This window comes from Talpa europaea (genome assembly GCF_964194135.1).
Source record: "Talpa europaea genome assembly, chromosome: 9".
Taxonomy (NCBI): domain Eukaryota; kingdom Metazoa; phylum Chordata; class Mammalia; order Eulipotyphla; family Talpidae; genus Talpa; species Talpa europaea.
Window position 1 is genome coordinate 114,848,564 of NC_140076.1, and position 20,989 is coordinate 114,869,552.

Sequence of the window (20,989 nt, forward strand, 5' to 3'; positions counted from 1 at the left end):
CTTGCAACCATCATGTGCAAGCAGAACCACTTCTTTCCAATAACAGGATTTTTCTCTCACCAGGATGGACCTTCTGTGTCTTTTCTACAGATAGCCAAGACCCAGTGGGTGAGACATCTTCAAGCTTCCTTTATTTAACCTCTGAATACCAGCCCTCTATATCTTCCAGTGTAACTACTACAGTGTTTGGTCCATAGGGGTTCAAAAGAATGATTAAAAAAAAAGATCTGAACTGCTTTAAAACCCCATAAAATCCCACCAGACATATCCACAGTTTGTTATAGGAAAGAGTAGAAGAGAGAGTTTTAGCTCATCTTGTTGATGTTACTTACATGCAAGGCACTTAGATGTGCATAGCAAGAATGAGCAGGCCTGGATTTTAGCCCCCTGTGCTCTACCCTCCTCCTGCAAACTTGGGATGTTACTTTACTACTTTATGCCTCAGTTTCTTCATCTGGTCAAAGTGACCATATTTCTAGAGATATGGTTAGGTTACCCTAGAGATATTCAAATGTCAGAATGAGTAAATCAAAGTCTATGAATAATTTAATTTATTAAAAAGAAAATACTGTCTATCGTTCATTATTTTAGTAATGGTGAACTTATAAGAGCAACTCAATGGTGAACTTATAAGAGCAACTCAAGTTTTTCTGCAGACCAGCCAGAGGAGAACCAATAGGTTCTGATTTCACTAACTTCTCTTAGAGACATTGCAGTGCAGTTTGTATTGTTCCAGCAAAGAACAGGTGCTGGTTGTTTTCTAAGAAAGTGAAATTTGCCTGAGGCCCAGAATCACTGGTCTGGAACAGGTCATCTGAGTGTGGCAAGGAGCTAGAATGAAGATCAGGTTAAGTCATCTCCCTGGTTGCATAAACTCCTTCTCAACTTTTAACAGTTTTTTTTTTGTAGTCTTTTTGTGTGTGTGTGTGTGTGTGTGTTTTCCCTTATTCTTTTTCTATTTTTAATTGTTTATTTTTTATTCTTTTCCTTTTCAACCGTTTAAACACCCTATACTTTGTTTACATTCTGTTTAATATTTCTCATGTCATTAGGCAGTTGTTGGTTACTGAAGCTCTTTCAGAGCTGAGAGTGTTTTATTCATCTTCCACAGATGTGGGAAAGATTAACAGTGCTGTGCCTATTAAAATTCAGATGGATCTTTCTAAACCACTTCCTAAGTTACTCTAGCATCCCTTAAAACCTGAAACCATACAAGGACTCAAACCCGTAACAGAAACTTAATAAATTGGGGGTTAATTATTCCCTGAAGGCAGACCCTGGAAGCTGCTTGAGAGCAATGACTTAATCCTGCCAGGGGGTCTCTGACAGGCACCTACCTAGTGTGGGACACGGAGGAGAACCCTGCTTCTGCGGGCTGGGTCTTGGGTGTGTTCCCTCCTCTCTCATCAGCTCCCTTCTTCTCTGAGGCTTGCTGCATCCCAGCCTCCAGTGGGGTGTTTTCTCAGGAGGAGCTCTCTTGATGGAAGAGAATTGTGTCTACGCAATGGCCTGGCTTTTCTCCAGAGCTTCCTAGAGGAATCAAAGAAGAAGGAAGGAATCAAAGAATTAAAGAAGTTGGATTGCCGAAGAGGACCCCATAGGGGCCCAAGATCACAAGGACAAATGCTGCAAGAAAGTACAGAATGAAGTTGGAATGTGCCCCCTTGAAGAGTCCTCCCTTAGCCAAGGGGACCCATGGGGTTGGAGGAAAGATGCCGCAAGTTAGGGGGAGAGGTTGTTAGGAGGAGGGAGAAGAGCAGCCACATGAAGGAGGAAATGAACAATGAAAGCAAATAGACTTTCAACAGAGCTAAAGGATGAGTTTTTTTGTTTTTTTGTTTTTTTTGTCTTACAGTTGAGATGAATTTCTGTGGGAGTGTCCCCTCAGAAATCAGGGAGCCTTGTCATCACCCACAGGTTTTGAGAATTGTCAAGGCAGAAACAAAGCTTGAGATGTGTGAGTTCAAACCCCCAGTGGCCAGGACACCACAATAGTGTGATGAGGGCTCAGGGCAAGGTGTCAAGTGGTGACCCCAGAATCAGAACACGGAGGTGGTCACAGAGCCCCAGGGGCCCGCCCTCTGACCATGCTGGCCACACTCAGCGCCAGGCTGCTGCTCTCCCCCTGGGTGTCTCTGTTAATGGAAACCGCCTCTTTCACCAATTTTAATATCTGCGGCTCCTTATGCTGATTGCGCTAACGGATCAGTTTCTATAGAGAAATCTAAAAATATTCTTCTCATTCAAGTTTGGTTTCACATGAACAATGTCAAAGCAACAACCTTTTTATCTATACCTTTGTTTTCTTGAAGATCGTTTCAATAAAACAATTCTCGTGGCTTTTTCTAAATGAATTTTTAAGTATTTGTGATTCTTACTGTTCCTTTTTCAGAACTCTCTATATTTTACCCCCAACATCCATTCAAGAACATAGTAACCAAAAACTGGAGTACAATTGCTCTAAATATGACCAGTAAATGGAGCACAATGATGTCTTACTCTTCCATCTCATAATAATCTATCCCCATGCAATGTGGGATTTCTTTCTCCAGCCACAGGGAAACATGCAGGGATTGCATCTAACATGAAGTCAGCTTTAACCTTCCAAACTCCCACCCTCACCCAATTTTGCTACTTGCAGATGATTGTTTTTACCCTGCTTAAAAAAAAATCTCTATAAACATACTCTGCTAATGTCTGTTTTAAGTTTCATTCTCATTCTACAAGTTACTTTCCACTTTATCAAAGTCCTTAAAAATTTGTTTATCTCCTGAAATATGAATAACGGATATATAAAGGGGGCTGATTTAACCATCTAATAGATTTAGTTATCCTTCCACTCAGTCTTTACAGAGTTGTCAGAAAAGTATCAAAAATGGCCCATGACACAGCCCAGTGACAGCTAGGCCATGGGATGGACAGTGACATGAGCAATAGTTTTGAGGACACAGCGACTGAGTGTTTACCTTTCTCTGTGATGAAATACTATTTCCATGGTCAACTTTAAGGTACCAATGAGACACCACTGAATTCAGAGTTGGGAAAGGAAGCTAAGTGACATCCCGTGACATAGTGTTCTCAACGTCCAAAATGTCATGGCCATGCCACCTCACAGTCATCAGGATGGCTGCTGTTGAAAAAACACTTGCACACAGAAAATAACAAGTGTTGCTGAGGAGGCAGAGAAATTGAAACCCTTGGGCAATGTTGATGGAGTCATAAAATGGTGCCACTGCTATGGAAGACTATGTGGTAGTTCTTCAAAAAATGAAAACCAGAACTGCTAATATGATCTAGCCATTGGCTTTACTTTTGAGTATATGCCCCAAAGAAGTCAAAGCCATGTTTCAGAGATATTTGTACAGCTACACAGCACTGTTCACAGCAGCCAAAAGGTGGAAGCAATCCACTGTCCATCAACAGAGGAATGGGCAAAATTTGGAATGTACATACAAGGGAAAGTCATTTAGCCTTGAGAAAGGAAGGAAATGCTAAAACATATTATGACATAGATGGACCTTGAAGACATTACACTCAGTCACAAAAGGGCAGATACTGTAGGAGTCCACTTCCATGAAGTACATAGTATAGTCAGATTCTTAGAAAGAAGAGTGTTAGTTACCAGGAGAGCAATTTATTAAAGTCAAAAGTTCTTACAGGAAAATCATTGTGTATTGAGATTGTCCTTATTATAGATATTCTACTGCTGCAGATATTGACACCTACCAGGTCCATAGGATTTTGGTAGTATGTGTGTGTGTGTGTGTGTGTGTGTGTGTGTGTGTGTGTGTGTGTGTGAGAGAGAGAGAGAGAGATATTTCCTGTTGGTCACTTTCTCTAGAGAACTCTAATATAGACAGCATACTAATCTCACCCTTGCCATTTATGGAGGAAAGAAGAACAAATGTCTGGGATCTGTGAGTTTTTTCTCCCCTTGGGTAAGTTGCTTGACACAAAGTTATTAGAGACTCACTCTAAGTCACCACAGAAATCAATTACAGTTACACAAGATATCTTGGAAGTTTAGCTGAGGAGTAGATGCAGAGACATACTGCTGCTTAATGCCCACCATTATCTGTTATACCTCCTGCTTCTTTAAGTCAGGAGGAAACACCCCCTTTATTAGAATGTCGTAGATAGATGTACAGAAAGTTTGTTGTGCTAGCAAGAATATAAAGAAAAGGAATCTCTGAGTTCGAAAAATAAGTTGGACTATAAGTTGGTCCCACTACTATGTGAGGAAAATGTACAAAGTTTGATACTAAAATTTAAAAACATTGACCATAACCACTATAACTGAGCAATTGCATGTCCAGGACTCTGTCCCACAGAAATACTCATACAAGCGGCAAGAGAAGTATGCACAAGGATGATGACCCCAGCATTATTTGCAACATAAAATTATGAAGGCAACTAACTTTCAAAACAACATGCAGAGAGCTAAATAATAGTATAAAGGAAGAAATGTCTTCACTAGAAATAATGAAGAAGATAATGATGATGGTGATGATTGCCACTGATACAATTATTGAGCAATGACTAAACCCAAGCACACCCTGCAGGTAGCTCTTGAGCGCAGATGCTAGAAGGCCTTTGGTTCCATAGAACCTTCATGTCGCCTGTAAAACTGTTTCTTTCCAAACTGATTGCCCTGAGGGTTCGAGCCCAGAAGTTCTTAGGAAGGTGAGCTAATTCTCTTCCAACGGGTGGACCCATAGGAACCAGTTTGGATGTTGTAAAATATCAGCCTCGTCCCTGGGTGGGCTCGAACCACCAACCTTTCGGTTAACAGCCGAACGCGCTAACCGATTGCGCCACAGAGACTCAACAGCCGGTCTCCTCCCGGAGAGTCATCTCTCATGAAACACCACCTTCTACGGTGCGACCCGACCAGGTTCCGAGCCTAGGACAAGAAAAGAAAAGAATTACTGCGAGGAATCAACTTGCTCGTCCTGTCTGACGCTGGTGGCTTGTGGGATTCCGAAGCTGGGGCGCCTGGAAAGTCTCGCGGGCCTTGGCGCCCACCTTTCCCAAAAGCCAGCGCCCGGGGAGTTGCCCGGGTCCCGACACCCAGTCCCAGGGTAGGTGTCGAGTAGGGGCCAAAGGAAGTCGAATGCCCGGGACGCTCAGTTAGGACTTGTTGAATTCAGCGACGGAGCGACCGCACAGACAGTGCGCGCAACGCAGACCCGAGGCACCTGCAGCACCTGCTTGGGAAACCACCCACTTTCTCCTGCTGTGAGTTAGACTTGGAGCAAGGACACGTCTCTCTCCTAGTCCAGGAACCTAAACAATTTCTGCAACAAAATGGCCAGGACTTGATCAGTCACTGACAGCTTCTTTAATGTTTGTCCCCACTGCAATGCGGGACGCAACAGAGAGCGCCAAACAGGCCCTGGCTCCCCGTCAGCCCACGCACGCGGCTCCCCGACCCCCCGCCCGGCTGCGGCGCCCCGACTCCCCGCTGCTCTTCGCGCTGCCAAACGCAGGTGCCCGGCGGGCTCGCGAGCTGGGGCGAGCCCTGGAGGAACCGCCCGCGTCTCGCAGTTGGGCTCCCTGCACCTCTCATGGTATCTTGGCCCTTTGAAGAGCTCTGAGAACCAGGACTGACGAGACCTTTCACAAGCGGGTAAGTTCTTTTTAAAAAGTTTCGTCCGGGCCAGTTGGCTTCGCGCGCGCAGCCTTGATGGAGAGGGGTGCCCAGAGGCGCACAGCGCCCCGCCGGGGCCGCCCGCGCTCCGCGCTCCACGCCGCAGCTCTCCGGGGCCAGACGGGAGGACAGACGGGAGGGACAGACCCCGCAGGCCCGGCCGTGCGCAGCGACGCCCGCTGGACGCCCGAGCCCAACTCACCGTCGCGCGCCGGGAGCGCTCCGGGTTCAGGCGCTTCTGGACGCGGCCGCAGCGGGACGTGGGCCTCTGTCAGCCGCCCCCGGCGGCGTCGGGCGGTCCCCGCGTCCTCCGCGCTCAGAGCCGAGCCGGCCCCCCCGGGCCCTGCCCGCCGCGCCGCGGGCGCTCGGGCTGCGGACGTTACGCGCGCGGGGAGGCCGCGCCCGGGAGCCGCGCACCCGCGGGGGCGTCGCGCGGGCTCGGGGCGCAGGAATCAACGGCCCCCGGCGGCCGCGGGGGCCCGGCCTGTCCCGCTGCTCTGGGCGCCCCGTCGCGGAGAGCCCCCGCGGCCCAACCGCAGACCCGGGGCGGGAGGCTCAGCCCCCCGGTCTGTGCGCACCCCACGAGGGTCGCGGGCTGAACCCGCTCCGCGCCCCCGCAGCGAACCTTCGCCCAAGGCCAGACGATGCGGCGGCGCAGAGCCCGCGACTGCCGGGCAGGAAAAGCCGTTGCTCGGCCGCGAGGCGCGGGCTGCGAAGGGCAGGCCGGCCCCGGGGGCGCTTTTGCCTGAGCGCCAGGACGGGCGGGCCTGGCTCCCGCTCAACCAGAAAACTGCTGGCCGCAGGTTTGGGGGGCGCTCCCAAGCCCAGCTCAGGCCCGCGGAGTCTGGCCCGAAAGTTTTCCAGGCTCACGGCCTCAGTTCCTCATCCTTGAGAGCCCTTGATGATGTTGGGGATCCCCCAGCCTCCTTCCGGGGTCTCCCCTGGCGCCGCCTCCGGGCCGCGTCCCGCGGCGGCTGCTGAAGGCGGACTCCCGACCCCGCAGAGCGCTCGGGGTCCCCAGGCACCCGGGGGTGTACCCCGCGATGACCCGCTCTCCTTCTGGGACTTTTATCTCTGCGCCCTCGCTCGCTGCCCAGCGGCTGACGGCCCCGGGTCGGCGACGCGTGTCAAAGGCTTGACTTGCTGGCTCTCTGCGTCTTTAGGGTCCCAAGAGAAGGCCTGACTGTGACAACGGTCTTCGTTCTAAGTGTTCAAAATGGCAGCCCGCCAGGAACGCTCGCTGCTTGCAAAGACAGACTAAGTGGTCGCTGCCAGTCTCCGTCCTGCACGGTTCCTGATCAGACCGATTCCCGAATGTTTTAAGTTCCAGAAGTTGGAACTTGTTAGGCCTTGTCCAGAAGTTAGGCCTTGTCTGCAACTTGCAGCTGACGCGCGCAAAACTCGCCTGTGCAGGCTCCCCTGGGTGGAAGCACAAGACGGGCAAAACAATCTGCATTGGCCGGGAATCGAACCCGGGTCTCCCGCGTGGGAGGCGAGAATTCTACCACTGAACCACCAATGCCTCTACTCCAGTCGATTTTGGAGGAGTATTTGGATAGACTCTCCAGAAAGACCAATCTTCCCCAAATGGTTTTTTATAGTGTTGGCTAATTACTAACAAAGACACCCAAACTAATGTTTTCACAGAAAACTTGTACTAGTCAAATGCTGGATCTGCGGAACAGACTCCAATGAAAACGGTAGCAAAATACCAGAAATTCTCCCAGTTTTCTTACTTCTGTTCCTGTAACTTCAATTGTCAATCTCAAACTGTGCCTTACTGGTTTTTAGAATGTAACCTAACTTGTATGTTAGGTAGGTAAAATTATAATCTAGGGAAGAAAAAAGAGCCAGAACCCAGTGTGAGAATAAAGAGAGGGAGAAAGAACAATATCAAGAAAGAAAGTGAAATAAATTTTGGTCATTAGTTGCTCTGTAGCTTTTTTTGGGGGGTGAGGGGGATAAAAGTGTAATGATCAGTCAGTTATTATAATAATGTATGTAAAACATTGCATGAAGTGTGTCTAAGTAGTATAAAACATTTGAATGAATATATGACATAAAAGTGAAAAGATAATACAAATGCCATCGCTCTATTATAGTGGTTATGGTCAACACTAATATCTTAAATTATAAATGTAAAGAATAAAGTCTCCCTTTGTCCCCTTTTACTACAAGAAGGCTGTACTCACCTTCCGAAAAGCCAAGAGAGAACCCAACATTTAACCACATCTGCCAAATGCTAAGATACCTTCAAGATATAAATATATGTTTTATTTCCTCTCACTGCACCTTTACTGCAAAGGATTCATTTTCCCCAGAGAGGACCTGGGGACTGAATTTCAGCCCCCCCCCCTTTCTGGGGTAAAGATGTTAATTGCCCAAGTCAAATATAGAGAGGGAAGCAGACTCAGGGTTGACTAGCAATAATTGTTTCTATCCACCCTTGTGATTACTGTATCACTCCCACACAAAGCCAGATATAGAGCTAGTTTGTCTCACTGCACTATTAACTTTGACAATGCCCAAATGACTTAAACTCTTAGCTTTCTCATGCATGACATTGAGCTAAAAGATGTCCTCATCCAAGTAAAACGTTTGGTGGTCCAGCCTAGTGTAGAGGGATGAATTCAAATTCATTTCTGTTAAATTCTGCCTCTCCAAGAAGTTAACTTCCTTCTGAGAACCATCCTAGAGGCTGGAGGAAGAGAAACTTCCCTTTTCGGGGAAGAAAAGGGGGTGGCCAGGAAAACATTAGACATGAGTAATTCAACCTCACCCATCTAGCCTGGATAAAACCTAAGAAACAATGCCCTTGTACAGAAATTTTCAAGGATTGAGACCACTGTATATGCTTGTTTCTGATCCCCAACAGTACAAGATATTCACTCAAATAACTTCCTTCCAAAACAAAATATTGCTGAATCCATCAATCTACACCAACTACACCTAGTAGTTCTTTGAGCCGAGAACTTTTCAAAATTCAGAAAAACTGGTCTAACTCCCAGAGTAACCAGAAGGGAGTTAGTTATTGCCTGACTGTATTGGAGGAACTGTTGGAACTTCACTCCATCTGGAGTGAAGGCCGTTCACTAATAATTAACTGTGTTTGTTTAACTAAATATAAAAGAGCCAGTGAGAGATGAGGTATTGGAAAAGTTGAAGTTTGAGGCTCAGCAGTTCTCAGATTAGCTTCCTGATCTAATAAAAGCTCATATTAAAGATTCAGCCTCTGTCTTTTGTCTTTTGAGCTTGACAATTGTGGCAGGCAGAAAAGCTGAGACAATATCACATTGTAGAATGCTCTTTGAACCATCATTTTTGTTTAGAGTGAATTTTTCTTGTCATTACTCCAAACTGACTGCTCTCTCAGGTTATTACAAGGAAAATAGCACCAATATTCAGCCTCAGCTCTAGCCCCTCAAAATACTGAGGGACAGAGCTGTATCAACTGCAAAGTTGTTACAGCTGTAAGTAAAGTTCTTACAAATTCTGGGTTATGCTATCATAAAGGAAGCCACTTCTTTGGTATATATGTCCAACATTGAAAGGATTACCAGTATGCAGCTAGTCATCATCTTCATGCAGAGATTTGTCTTAAGTTGACATGATCTGAGGAAAAAGATGATAAAAATAAGTTTCTACAGAAAACATTCTATACATTAAGATTCACGACCACAAACTTTTGGTAATATTCTGTTGTCACTTCCTAGTGCATGAAATTGGTGAGAGTATTCTCCTGTAAAGATAACATCCTGGTGATTATTTTATGTTTTTTTACATAAAACATGCATGTTACACTTTTAGGAGAATCACTAGAGAATAAAAATAGTGCACAAAAATTGCAAATCATGAGAAGAAAGAAATAGAAAAAGAAAAATAGCAAATAAAAGGAAATTTTATTACCAGTAGCAGGACCATCGTGAATCCAAACAGAAGAAGCAACTAAAGTCATGATTCAAATTAAAAAAAAAAAAAACCTCTTACAGTTTTATATTGGAATTGAAGAAAGGCTAAAATGAATAACTTGAACATAGAATTTAAAGTCAGCAAAGGAAAGGAGAAGGAAGATAATAAACAAAAAAAAAATTAAAATAGAAACATCATGATAAAACCAATAGAATCTACAAAGTCTAAATTTGATTCTTTAAAAAGACTAATAGCATTGATAAACTTCTGGTGAAATTTATGATAAATAGAGAAACAGAAATCTTAAGTGCAAAACATTGCCAAGTCAAATCCATCAATATCTAAAAACATATAATAAAATACATATTTAAACATAATATTTTATTATATAGTAATAACATAATGTTATTAAATAATACATATAAGTATATAATGAATCATGATGAAATTAAGTTACAGGGGGATTTAAGAGATTTTCCACAACAGAAAATCTAGAAATATAATTAGCCACATTAACTAGTTGGAGGAAATTATATGATCATCTCAGGTAATAGAGAAAAAGAATTCGGTAAAACTTAACACTGAGTCATGATTTAGCAAACTAATAAGTTAATCATCATTTTCCTGAAAAAGCATATCTACCAAAATCCTACAGCAAATAACCATATAAGGATTTGAAAGAAAGAAGTAAAATTCTATAATACTTGAAGATAAAATGAATGTTTACCCCAAAATTTGCAAAAGAATCTGCAAACAAATAATCTGAGAAATATTTTAGAGTTTAGTAAAGTATCTGGATATAAAACCACTGCTCCCTAAATCAATTGCATTTTCTACTATACCATAAACAAATGTTTAGAAAATGTAAATTTTAAATTACCATTTGAATTAGCAAAGATATACACACATACACACGTGTGGAAAGAGAGCCCACAAGATCTATGCAAGAAAACAATGCAACCTAGTGAAAGTAATTCTGGAACACCAAACTTGACTAGATTATACCAAGCTTGTGATTTGAAACAGTCAATGTTATAAAGATACAAATCATCCCCCAATTACTTTCTTAATTCAATGTAATTCTGATCCACATCCCAACAGTATTAAGAAATCTGACGACATATATGAAAACTTAATTTATGGTAAGCTTAACAGTTCACAGCACAGAACAAATGATTTCAGTTTTTCAATGCTGCTGCCACAAGTATTTATATATATGGAAACAAATAAATTAGATACTTGTTTTACGCCGCATTCAGATACTATTTGCAGATCAATTTAAAATTTAAATGTAAAAGGCAAAACATACACAACGGTGATCCCAATAGTTTATACCAATTTTTATTTTTTAATTTTTTCCTGTTTTTAAAAAAGATTTATTTATTTATTTATACAAGAACTGGGGTACAGGCCAGATGCGCAGGATGGTGAGAGGATTCTCCAGACACAGAGTGGAGAACAGAACAGGCAGACTGACGAAGTACTCTGCCGAGAGGAGCAGTGGGAGAGGCAGGAGAGGTCTGCCGCGCCAGGTGGGACGACCCTCGCCAGCTGGCTGGGATTGAACCGGCGCTGCAGAGGCTGCGGACAGCTTCACAGCGCTGCCCTCAACCTCCTGAGCCACCAGGGGAGGACCTATACCAATTTTAAAATGAGGATTTGCCATATTCTAGCCCCAAGAAACAGTAATGGGAGAACAAGAATATAATCGGAATAGAAAGTTAACAAAAATGTAACCTTCCCTTGGAATCTAACTAAAAGTCTAGAGTGTCAAACTGGAGCAGATGGAATAAGAGGTAGGAGAACGGGGAGGGAGTGTCAAGTTAGGAATGTTTACTCAGAAAGGGAAGATGAGGCCTCCCCTGGTGGCTCAGACGGTTGACCTCAGTGCTGTCAGGCAGTGCTGTCAGGCAGTCCGCAATCTCTGCGGCCCAGGTTCCGTCCTAGCCAGCTGGGGAGCTACCCACATGGCGCAGCCGAACTCTCCTGTCTCCCCTGCTGCTCCCCTCAGCAGTGTATTTCAGTCAGTCTCCCTTTTCTGTTCCCTGCTCTGTCTCTGGTGAATCCTCTCACCCTCCTACACATCTGGTCTATACCCCAGTTCTTGTATGCATGAATAAATACATCTTTTTTTTTTTTTTTTTAGAAAAAAAGGGAAGATGATGAAAATGCTCGGAAGTGGTTGTTTCCTTCTTCTTTTCTGTCTTGAGTCCAGAACCTCACAAACCTTTTCAATGTCTTCTGTGTTGTAGATATTCCTGCTTACATCTGTCTGGAGATAACATGTGGCTCTTCACAGCTCTACTCCTCTGGGGTAAGTTGGGCTTAGTGGGGAGCTAACAGGGTACAGGCTCTGCTTTGGGGGATCGAGGATTTTTTCTCTTCCTTAAGTGTCCTAAGCTGGAATGTGTGAGTATAGAGACAACTGTGTTTCTATGGTTTCTTGCTGCTAATTATATCAAAAGTATGGGAATGGAAACTTGGGGTAACCTGAAGCCTGGAAGTATCATGTCAAAATAAAGCCTCAATAGTCCTCTGTAGGCTGTTCAGTACCAGTGGTGACTGACTTTAGGAAAGGGGCGGGTAGGGAGGAACTCAAGACACCTGAAGTCCTCGGAGTTTAAGTTAATTCTGTCTCCCCAGTTCTCCTTTCCTTGTCCTCTCCCAATGGACAACTGATGTCTCTGTTCTGTGGTCTCTTCTAGCTCCAGTCGGTGGGCAAGAGGGTAAGTAATGACTAATTTAACTTCTTCTGCTTCATTCCTGCTCCCAAAGGATGGGTCCATTATTCTGAAAAAGGGAATATCGGGAAAGGCTAGAAAGGAGATTTATAAACTACGTAACCTCCCTTGTGTTCAGAGTGTGATTTTGATAAAGTCCTGGTTTTTATAGTTCCACTTTGATTTTCTGAGTGAGCTCTGCCCTCTGGGCCTCATGCCGAAATGTGTATACAATACGGGGAAAGCGCCACAGAGCAAGCTCACAGAGGTCGCTCCTTTGGATTTTCCAGCATCCCCCCAAACAGTCCCTTTTTCCCCTTCGAGGGAGCCAAGTGGAATGGAAGACTTCAAAAGGAGCAGTTAGAACCTCTGTTTCCAATGAAGATGCAAATTTAGGTCTTAGATTAACACGCAAAGACAGTCAGGCATGGAGCATCAGAAAACATCTCTAATCAATTTGCCCCAGTTTAAGGCCTTGTTTCATTGTTTACCAACAATGAGACTGGAACCAGTCATTTACTTCTCAGAAACTTCAACTCTGCAGCCCCCAGATGCAGACCCAGGAACAGGAACCTCCCTCCACAGAGGGCCTGCACTCTCTGAACTCTCTGAAAGATTGACCTGCAAAATATTCCCACTTCTCCACTTTTCAGTTTAATCCAAATGCACCATTTTTGCTTGTGCTGTCCTCAAAACCTTGCCAAGCGCGCACAGCGATTTTCACTGATGGGTCTTTCCCTCCTTCCCTCTCTTAACCCCAAGCTGAGCGTCCAAAGGCGGTGATCACCTTGCAGCCTCCATGGGTCAATATATTCCAAGAGGAAAGTGTGACCCTACACTGTGAGGGACCCCATCTGCCTGGCAACAGTTCTACATGGTGGTCTCTGAACAATACATTCCTACAGCCCATGACGCCCAGTTACAGCATCGCCAGAGCCGGAGTCAGGGACAGCGGTGAATACAAGTGCCAGACAGGCCTCTCCGCGCCAAGTGACCCTGTGCAGCTGGAGGTCCAAAGAGGTGAGTGTGGCATGGGGCAGAAGGCTGGACATCGTCAGGCCTTCCTTTACGCTTTCTCCTTTGTGGATGCTAGTGAGTTTGTGTGGATTTATCGTAGAATAAGTGTGTTCTCTGTGCCCAATCGGTGAAACTAAGATACTCAAAACATCACATTAGGGCCTTTAAGGTGTGTTGTAGCATCTTCAGTGGGGCAGCTGAGAGTACTAGGCTGAAACTCAGACTCCAAGATCTTATCTTCATTCAAAAATATCCAGTTTGATTGGAAAAATTATGCCTGCACACAGCAAACAGTTCAGAGAGAGAGGTACATGGACGCACAATGGCGTCTCCCGCCCACCCAAGTCCCTCGTCCCACAGTTACGGAACAGAAGCTGTGGACATCCACAAGTTTTATTCTTCAAGTGGTGGGTGGAAGACTGTGTACTGTTCTAACCTTACCCTATCACTTAAAATACCTCGGTGGTCTGCTTTATCAAGAAATTAACCCATTACTTTCAAATGTGCTCTAATTGATTGTTTATCCCATTCTCTCTGTGAGTAAACTGCTAAGGTATTTCCATTCCTTGGCTTCTACCAGCAATGCTTCAGTATAGATGTTTATACCTAGAGTCTGGGGCACATTTCATAGAATAAGATTCTGGACATGAAATTACCATGAGACTTTCAGCACTGATGACTAGAAGCAAAACAAACAAACAAAAGCCCTACCATCCACTTAAATCTGTATTTTCCACTGGTCAAGAGAGGGTGACTGTGTTACTCTTTGGGGAAAAATATTTCATTATTCAGGACAAACTATACAAGTGGTCTATTTACTTATCCAAAAGAACAGGTTAAAATGCCTTCGTAACTGACAATACAAGGTTAATCCACGCTGGAGGCAGAATCAGCTTTATGTGGACCAGGTTGCTTTTGGAGGAAATGTGTTGCAGCTGAGGAAACGCTGACACTGTCAGAGGTGTTCCTCGGTGGCTCAGCCTCTGGGAATCAGCTCCTAGTCAGGACTGTTTCAACAAGAGACACTGTGTCTCCTTTCATGTCTCGTCTCCAAGTCTCTGGGTGTGAATCAATGCCAGAAAAGCCAGTGCCCCGAGCTCACCTTCATGTCATAAAGCTTTCCGGGGCTGCTCGGCTCTGCCCCCAGGTCCCAGGGGCTCCCTACTCGGGAGATATTTGGAACACAGAATATAAGAAAAGTGCCTACGAGTCAATAAGGAAATGGCAGACAACAACAAAACAACAACAAAAGCCTCAGCTGGGAACAGGAATGAGGGAGTGAAGGGTGTCTATTATAGTTAGAAGCACTGTGGCAGCATCAAGACTGAAAATCCTGGGGTCTCCCTGGTGGCTTAAGGAGTTAATTCTCAGCACCATCTCTGCTGCAGTCAGAGTTCAATCCCCAGCCAGAGAGCTACCCACATGGCGCAGCAGACCTCTCCTGTCTCACCTGCTGCTGCAATGTATTTCAGTCAATCCACCTATTGTGCTCCCCACTCTATCTCTGTGAATCCTCTCAATCCCCGCACCTCTGGCCTGTACCCCAGTTCTTGTGTGCGTAAATAAATAAATCTTTAAAAATTAAAAAAAAAAATTCTGCTTCATGTATCCCTGGGATACCTGCCTTCCATGCTTAGTACGTTTTGGAAGGGAAAAAGCACCGCCTTCTCTTCTCCTTTTTGTCCTTTAGGAATCTCATCCACATTTAGCTAAACCAATTGACCCAAGAAAGACAATGTAAAGAAGGCATCTTTGGTGGGTGTAAAGGTTTATTTCCGCTGCAGGGCCCATTTCACTTGGAGCTGTTTTCAGCAGAGAGCTCACTGACTGGCGCGTATGTGAGCATTTCCCTTCATTTAGCAGCACACATGCTTCTGGGTGTATTTGTCATTCTGTGTTTGTCTTGGTACCTCTGATCTCATTTACAGATTTGCCAGGAGTCAGAGTGTATAAGTTTTCTCTTGCTGTGTAACACATCGCCATAAATTTAGCAGCTTAAAACAAAACACATTTGTTATCTTTCCAGTCAGAATACACAGCAGAGCTGAGCTGGGAGCTCTGTCCAGGCCATAGGGAACGTGTTGACTCAGCAGGCACCTTCCTACAGCTCCTCCCAGCTCATCGGGTCATTGGGGCTGTAGGACAGGGGTTCCCACCTTCTTACTGGCTGTCAGCAGAGGTCCCCTACCCTCTCACAGTCCTCTCCCCACATGGCAGCTCTCTTCTTCAGGCCTGCAGGACAATCTTGGTCCTGCTGGAGCAGACAGAGTCTTCGGTAATACGTCGTAGGAGTGACATCCCCTCACTTTTCCCACCTTCTGTTGACTAGAAGTCATAGCTTCTGCCCAGACATAGAGAAGACAGGGCGTAGCTCACTGGCCTCATCTTAGGAGTCTGTCTGTCACATAGAGGAAACTGTTTTTGTGTCAGCCAGCTTTTGAGAGCTGAAAAGGGAAGACAGCAGGAGCTGTGTGCATGATTGCTAGGAAAGGAAACTTTTCTTTCCAGTAGAGCTATTTCAGGGCCAGCAGACAGGCCTGTGATTCAGCAGAGGTCTGTGGTTAGAATTTAGCAAGGATAAAAGATAAGAGGGGAAGAAAAAAGCTAAGGCCAGGTCTGGCTTCCTTGTACCTCTGCTCTGTATACATACTTTTGGGGTCCATGTTTTTCAGATACTCTGCTACTCCAGGTCTCTAGCAGAGTCTTGACCGAAGGGGAGCCTCTGGACTTGAGGTGTCGATGGAAAGATAAGCCGGTGTACAATGTACTTTTCTACCGAGATGGCAAAACCTTTTGGTTTTCTGCTTGGAATCCTGAATTCACCATCCTGAAAACCAACCTGAGCTACAGTGGCCTCTATCACTGTGAAGGCAAATGGATGGGGAAGGAACGCTTCAAGTCAGCAAGAGTGTCCATCACTGTCAGAGGTACTGTCCCTGACGATTGTAGAGAATAGCTTTAAGGACCAGAGGAACCATTGCAAATCATCACTTAAATTTGTAAGTGAATAATCTGAGCTCCAGACGGATAAACTGCTTGACCAAAGACCACACAGGGGCCAATGGCTGGGCTGGGGCCACCACTGAGAGCTCCTGGGCCCCAGTCCACTGCTTTTTCCAGTGTCCAACCCATAATCCTGGCAGCTATGTAAGGCCATTTCATTGTTTTATTTTGGTTGCAAGGACTAGATTCACTCAAGGGGGTAGAATAGTTATTAGAAAATAACCCAATGGAATCTCATGAAAGCTCCACAGCAACAAAAGCTAGGATGAGGTCAGGTCTTGGTCAGACCTTCCACCTATCTGTCAGGGACAGTCTGGCCCCTGAGGCCACTTCTCACTGCTTCCTCTGTCCCAGATGACATGTGGCCCTTCTTGTGACTCTCTTGGTCTTTCACCTCATAAACACTGGCAACTTCTTTTCTGTCTGAAAAGTTGTTCCTTCCTATGGGAAGGAAACAACTATCTCAGATTGTTTTTTGAGGTGGGAATTTGAGAAATGAGTCACTACAGGGGCTCGTGTGGGGGCAGTGGCCACTCAGGTCCCCCATTACCAGCAGGACATGGCCATACACTAAGTGACGTGGCTTTTCAGGGGCCAGTGGACTTCACAGAGGTATTGTTCCCAGTAGGGTGTGAGCACGCTGGCAGCTGTGAGTGCAGTTATGAGGAAATGCCTCTCCACTGGAAGTGGGGGAATTCATGACCGGATGCATGCTCTGGGGGAGGGGGGTGCCCATGGTGGGGAGGGGATAACTTCTGTAAAAGACCTTGACACTGAAGCAACCTGTTCCTGTTGACATTTTCTTTAGAGCTATTTGCAGTCCCAGTGCTGACAGCGTCCTTGTCATCACCCTTCCCAGAGGGGAACACGGTCAGCCTGAGCTGTGAGACACGGCTGCTCCAGCAGAGGCCGGGCTTGCAACTTTACTTCTCTTTCTACATGGGCAACAAAACCCTGACTAGCAGAAACACATCCTCTGAGTACCAGATCCAAAAGGCTACAAGAGAAGACTCTGGGCTTTACTGGTGTGAGGCTGCCACGGGAGATGGAAGTTTCCTTAAGCAGAGCCCTAAGGTGGAATTTCGCGTGCACGGTGAGCAAGAGGGAGGAGGCTGACTGGTCACAAGCAGCAGCAGCTTTTTCTTCTACAGGCCTGAGGCCTGTTCAAGGGGGTTTCGCAGGCCAGCCAGGCCTTTGCACTCTTGACTCAGAACTTCCCTATTCTCATGAACCTCATTACATTTCCTTTCCTTTCTTGTTCTTTCTTTACCTCCTCCATCTAATTCCTTCCTTATTGTCCTTTCTTCTTTCTTTTCTTCTCTCTCCTCTCCCTTCCCCCATCCTTCCCATCCTCCCTCTCCCACCCCCCCCCCCCCACAACAGTATATTGTGCTCCTCCTCCTCTGTACCATCGTAAGTACCAGGAGATAAAGACCCTGCGGTGCAGTTCTTCAAGGAGCTCACATACAGGCTGATGAGACAGAGACTTTGTGATCTACCCAGGTTTGCCCAAGTGTCTATATCTGGTGGAGCACGCAGGGTTGTGAGCTCCAGAACAAAGGCCCTTTGGAACAGAAAGTTTGTCTTCAGCTTCAATTTATTTCAAGCATCAAATGGCGCAGAGCTTGCCATTGTCTTTGAAGCTAGAGAGGAAGTTCACGGACAGGGGCCTGGCACTTCAGCTCCTATGTGGAACCTACCCCTCACCCCCTTACCATGGAGCCCACTGGGGCTGCCGCCACTCTTCCTGCACCCCCTGCCCCAAATGACCAGTGAGGACAAGCACGTCAGTCTTAGGCACCTTTACTTCCAAATGTAACACAACCCCTGGTAGCTAAATAGTATTTCTTCCTTTTGTCTTTTTCTGTTTCAGCGGCCCCGTCACCAGCTCCTGTTTGGTTGCCTGCCATTTTCTACCTGACAGTAGGAATAATGTTTCTGGTGGATACCGTTCTCTGTATAATGCTATATCAGGAGCTGCACAGAATGAAAATATGGAATTTAGAAATCTCTCTGGGTTCTGGTTACAAGAAGAAAGTAACCTCTGACCTTCAAATATATGTACATTCAGAAGAGCTGAAGTGTCAGGAAGAAAAATAGCTGCAAGAAAAAACAGACCTGTAAAAGCCCCAGGAGGGCGCTCAGCTCAGTGGATAGCAACACTCTGGGCAGGCCCTGCCTCCTGCTCTCTGTGTGAGCATCTGAGCACAAACACCCCAAAGTTGAAAGACAGTAAAACGAGGAGTCTAGTCTGACTCTCAAATTTTAGAGCAAATAAATGAGTTGAGTTCAGGGGCGATTAACTTGGATACTTGGTAATCAAGATAATTTGAAGTCAGATATACTCTAAAGAGATTTTTTTAAACTTGGAAGTCACATCTAGCCTAATTATCCTATTAGGTAATTTGAGCAATAATATATTTCTAAGGACTGGGTGAAAAGGTGAGTGTATACTTATGTGCAAGAGAGTTAAGACAGAGACAGAGACAGAACGAGGGAAGCAGAATGTAACTGTTTTCCCTACGAAGCCAAGCCCAGATCTCCAAGTTTGCACTGCAGGGAGAGACTTCCAGTGGGGAGGGCCAGTGATATGCAGCCCCAGCTCTTCCCTCCAGAGATTTAGCACCAACAACCCCCCCCCCCCCCCCCGCCCCTCCTCGGGAGTTTCTGGAAGGTTACTAACTAGCTTCAAGATACCCTACTCTCCCATTTGTACTCTAGATTAAAGGCAAAATGTTACTTTATAACTCAGCTACGAGAAAATGGAAATGAGTAAGACTCTAAAATAAAATTCTTGATTATTTGTCTTTAAAAAAATGTAGTTTATCAGCCAAACAAACCTGCTGAGCTCCTATCCTGGCTCCACACAACAGTGCTCAGCTCCAGTGCCAGCACCTGGAAATACCCTCCAGCAACTTGGCACTTGAAGTGCGTGAGACCTTCTTGTGTCTTCCCTTGAAGAGCGCTGCTTCCAGCTGTGTACAGTTGACAATGCTCGTCACCCCTCACCTTCAGAGAAAAGTGCAATTATCATATCAATAGAAGTTCTACTCCAGCAATGTGCATTAAGACATGGTCCTGGGGGCCTCCCTGGTGGCGCAGGCGGTTGAACACCGCACTGTGAAGCTGTCCGCAGCTTCCACAGCGCGGGTTCGATCAGGGCTGGCCAGAGAGTATCCCAAATGGCGAAGCCAACCTCTCCTGTCTCACCCGCTGCTCCCCTCAGCAGTGTGTTTCGTCAGTCTGCTTGTTCTGTTCCCCGCTGTGTCTGGTGAATCTTCTCACCCTCCTGCACATCTGGCCTGCACCCTGGTTCTTGTATAAAAATAAATAAATCTTTAAAAAAAAAAAAAAAGACACGGTCTTCTGTAACAGCGGGGGTCCCTACTGCACTCCACGTTTATTCTTAGTGTTATAGAGCAACCCCGATATTAAACGGGTTCCTGGCTGTGGGTCCTCACCCGTGCGCTTTAAAGGGACTTATGAATACTCCACTACAGGCACACACAAAAAGGTTCATAAAAGGTTTATTTACAAGAGGAAAGGAAATAAGGAACATGTACAACTCAGGGAGAAAATAGGGAAATAAAGTCTTTAATGCGTCCTACCCGATCCGACGACCTGGAAACCCAAAGTCACTCTCAGAGCTGGCCGGACGCTGCGAGCTGGTGGAGAGCCAAAATGGGGTCCCCCAAAGCCCACGTGTCTGCCTTTTATATCCATCTGGCTGCTTAACCCCACCCTCAGGTCCCAGCCACCTTCCCTTTGGTGGTGATGGGATTTGGAGTTCCCAGTGTCTTTGGCTTTGACCTGGGGTGGGGGTGGAGTCCACAAAGCCTATATGGAATTTGCTTTGGGACATCCTTTTCCCCCTAACATTAGGACTGGGGTGACAGGGAATGAGAAAATTACAGGCTACAGGGGGTGTCCCATTGTGAAGAGTCCCAAACTCTAGCCTGAGGAGCTGGGAACTGAAGCAGGAACTTGCTGCTTCACATTCAAGAGGCGAGAGGTCTGCCTTCCTGGCAGGATGGGTCGAATTTCATGACAGACCCCCTGGGGCAGGAACCGAAGGGCAGACTGGCAAGGGGACAGAGATCTTTGGAAGGGAGTCAATTGTTTGCTAAAGCATCTTGAAGTACTTCCTCCTTCCCTGTTCTTTTGTGCTTCCTCTTCAGGTTTTCCCATATTTGTCTTTGTTGCAACTGTTTTGCCTAGATACTGTAATGTTTAAATCATGTGATGAAATCAATTTCACCATTGAACCATTTGTGCTTACTTCTGACTTAGAGCTGTGCCGGTAATGTGTCTTGAGTGCCCCATGTTGAAGTGTATGGTCTGCCCAGGCCTGCGCACTGGGCCTGTCAAAGCCTGATGCCAGGCTTTCTCCAGGTGGGGATCCAGCCCTCTGTTTACCCCACAGGGACTGGGTGTCCTCTCCCTGCCACTTGTCCCCTCTAAGGGCTCACTCTTCTTTATTTCATGTATCCCATGCTAGAAACATACGCCATCACTTGATTCTGTTGGGGAGAGAGGCCCAAAGGACCCTGGATTGCTTCTTAGCTACATTTCTCCATCTTTAGGAAGAACCTGTATATACGTGAGAGGCAGTTACCTCCATTTAAGGACCAGGACACCACGGCAGGCAGGTGAAAGGCTCACTAGGTCTCCTCTAGAGACACATGATCAG

At 45.9% G+C, this 20,989-nt stretch overlaps 1 protein-coding gene across 1 annotated transcript; it reads left to right on the forward strand.

Moving 5' to 3' along the window:
* Positions 1 to 6,693: 6,693 nt before the first annotated feature.
* LOC311176842 (high affinity immunoglobulin gamma Fc receptor I-like) lies at positions 6,694 to 17,415 on the forward strand (the record flags this gene model as incomplete). The annotated part of the gene is made up of 6 exons (XM_084242481.1): positions 6,694 to 6,763; positions 11,812 to 11,873; positions 12,265 to 12,285; positions 13,056 to 13,299; positions 15,969 to 16,223; positions 17,108 to 17,415. The coding sequence occupies 6 exons, from the start codon at positions 6,694 to 6,696 to the stop codon at positions 17,413 to 17,415; spliced, it is 960 nt and encodes a 319-aa protein (XP_084098607.1).
* Positions 17,416 to 20,989: the final 3,574 nt, after the last annotated feature.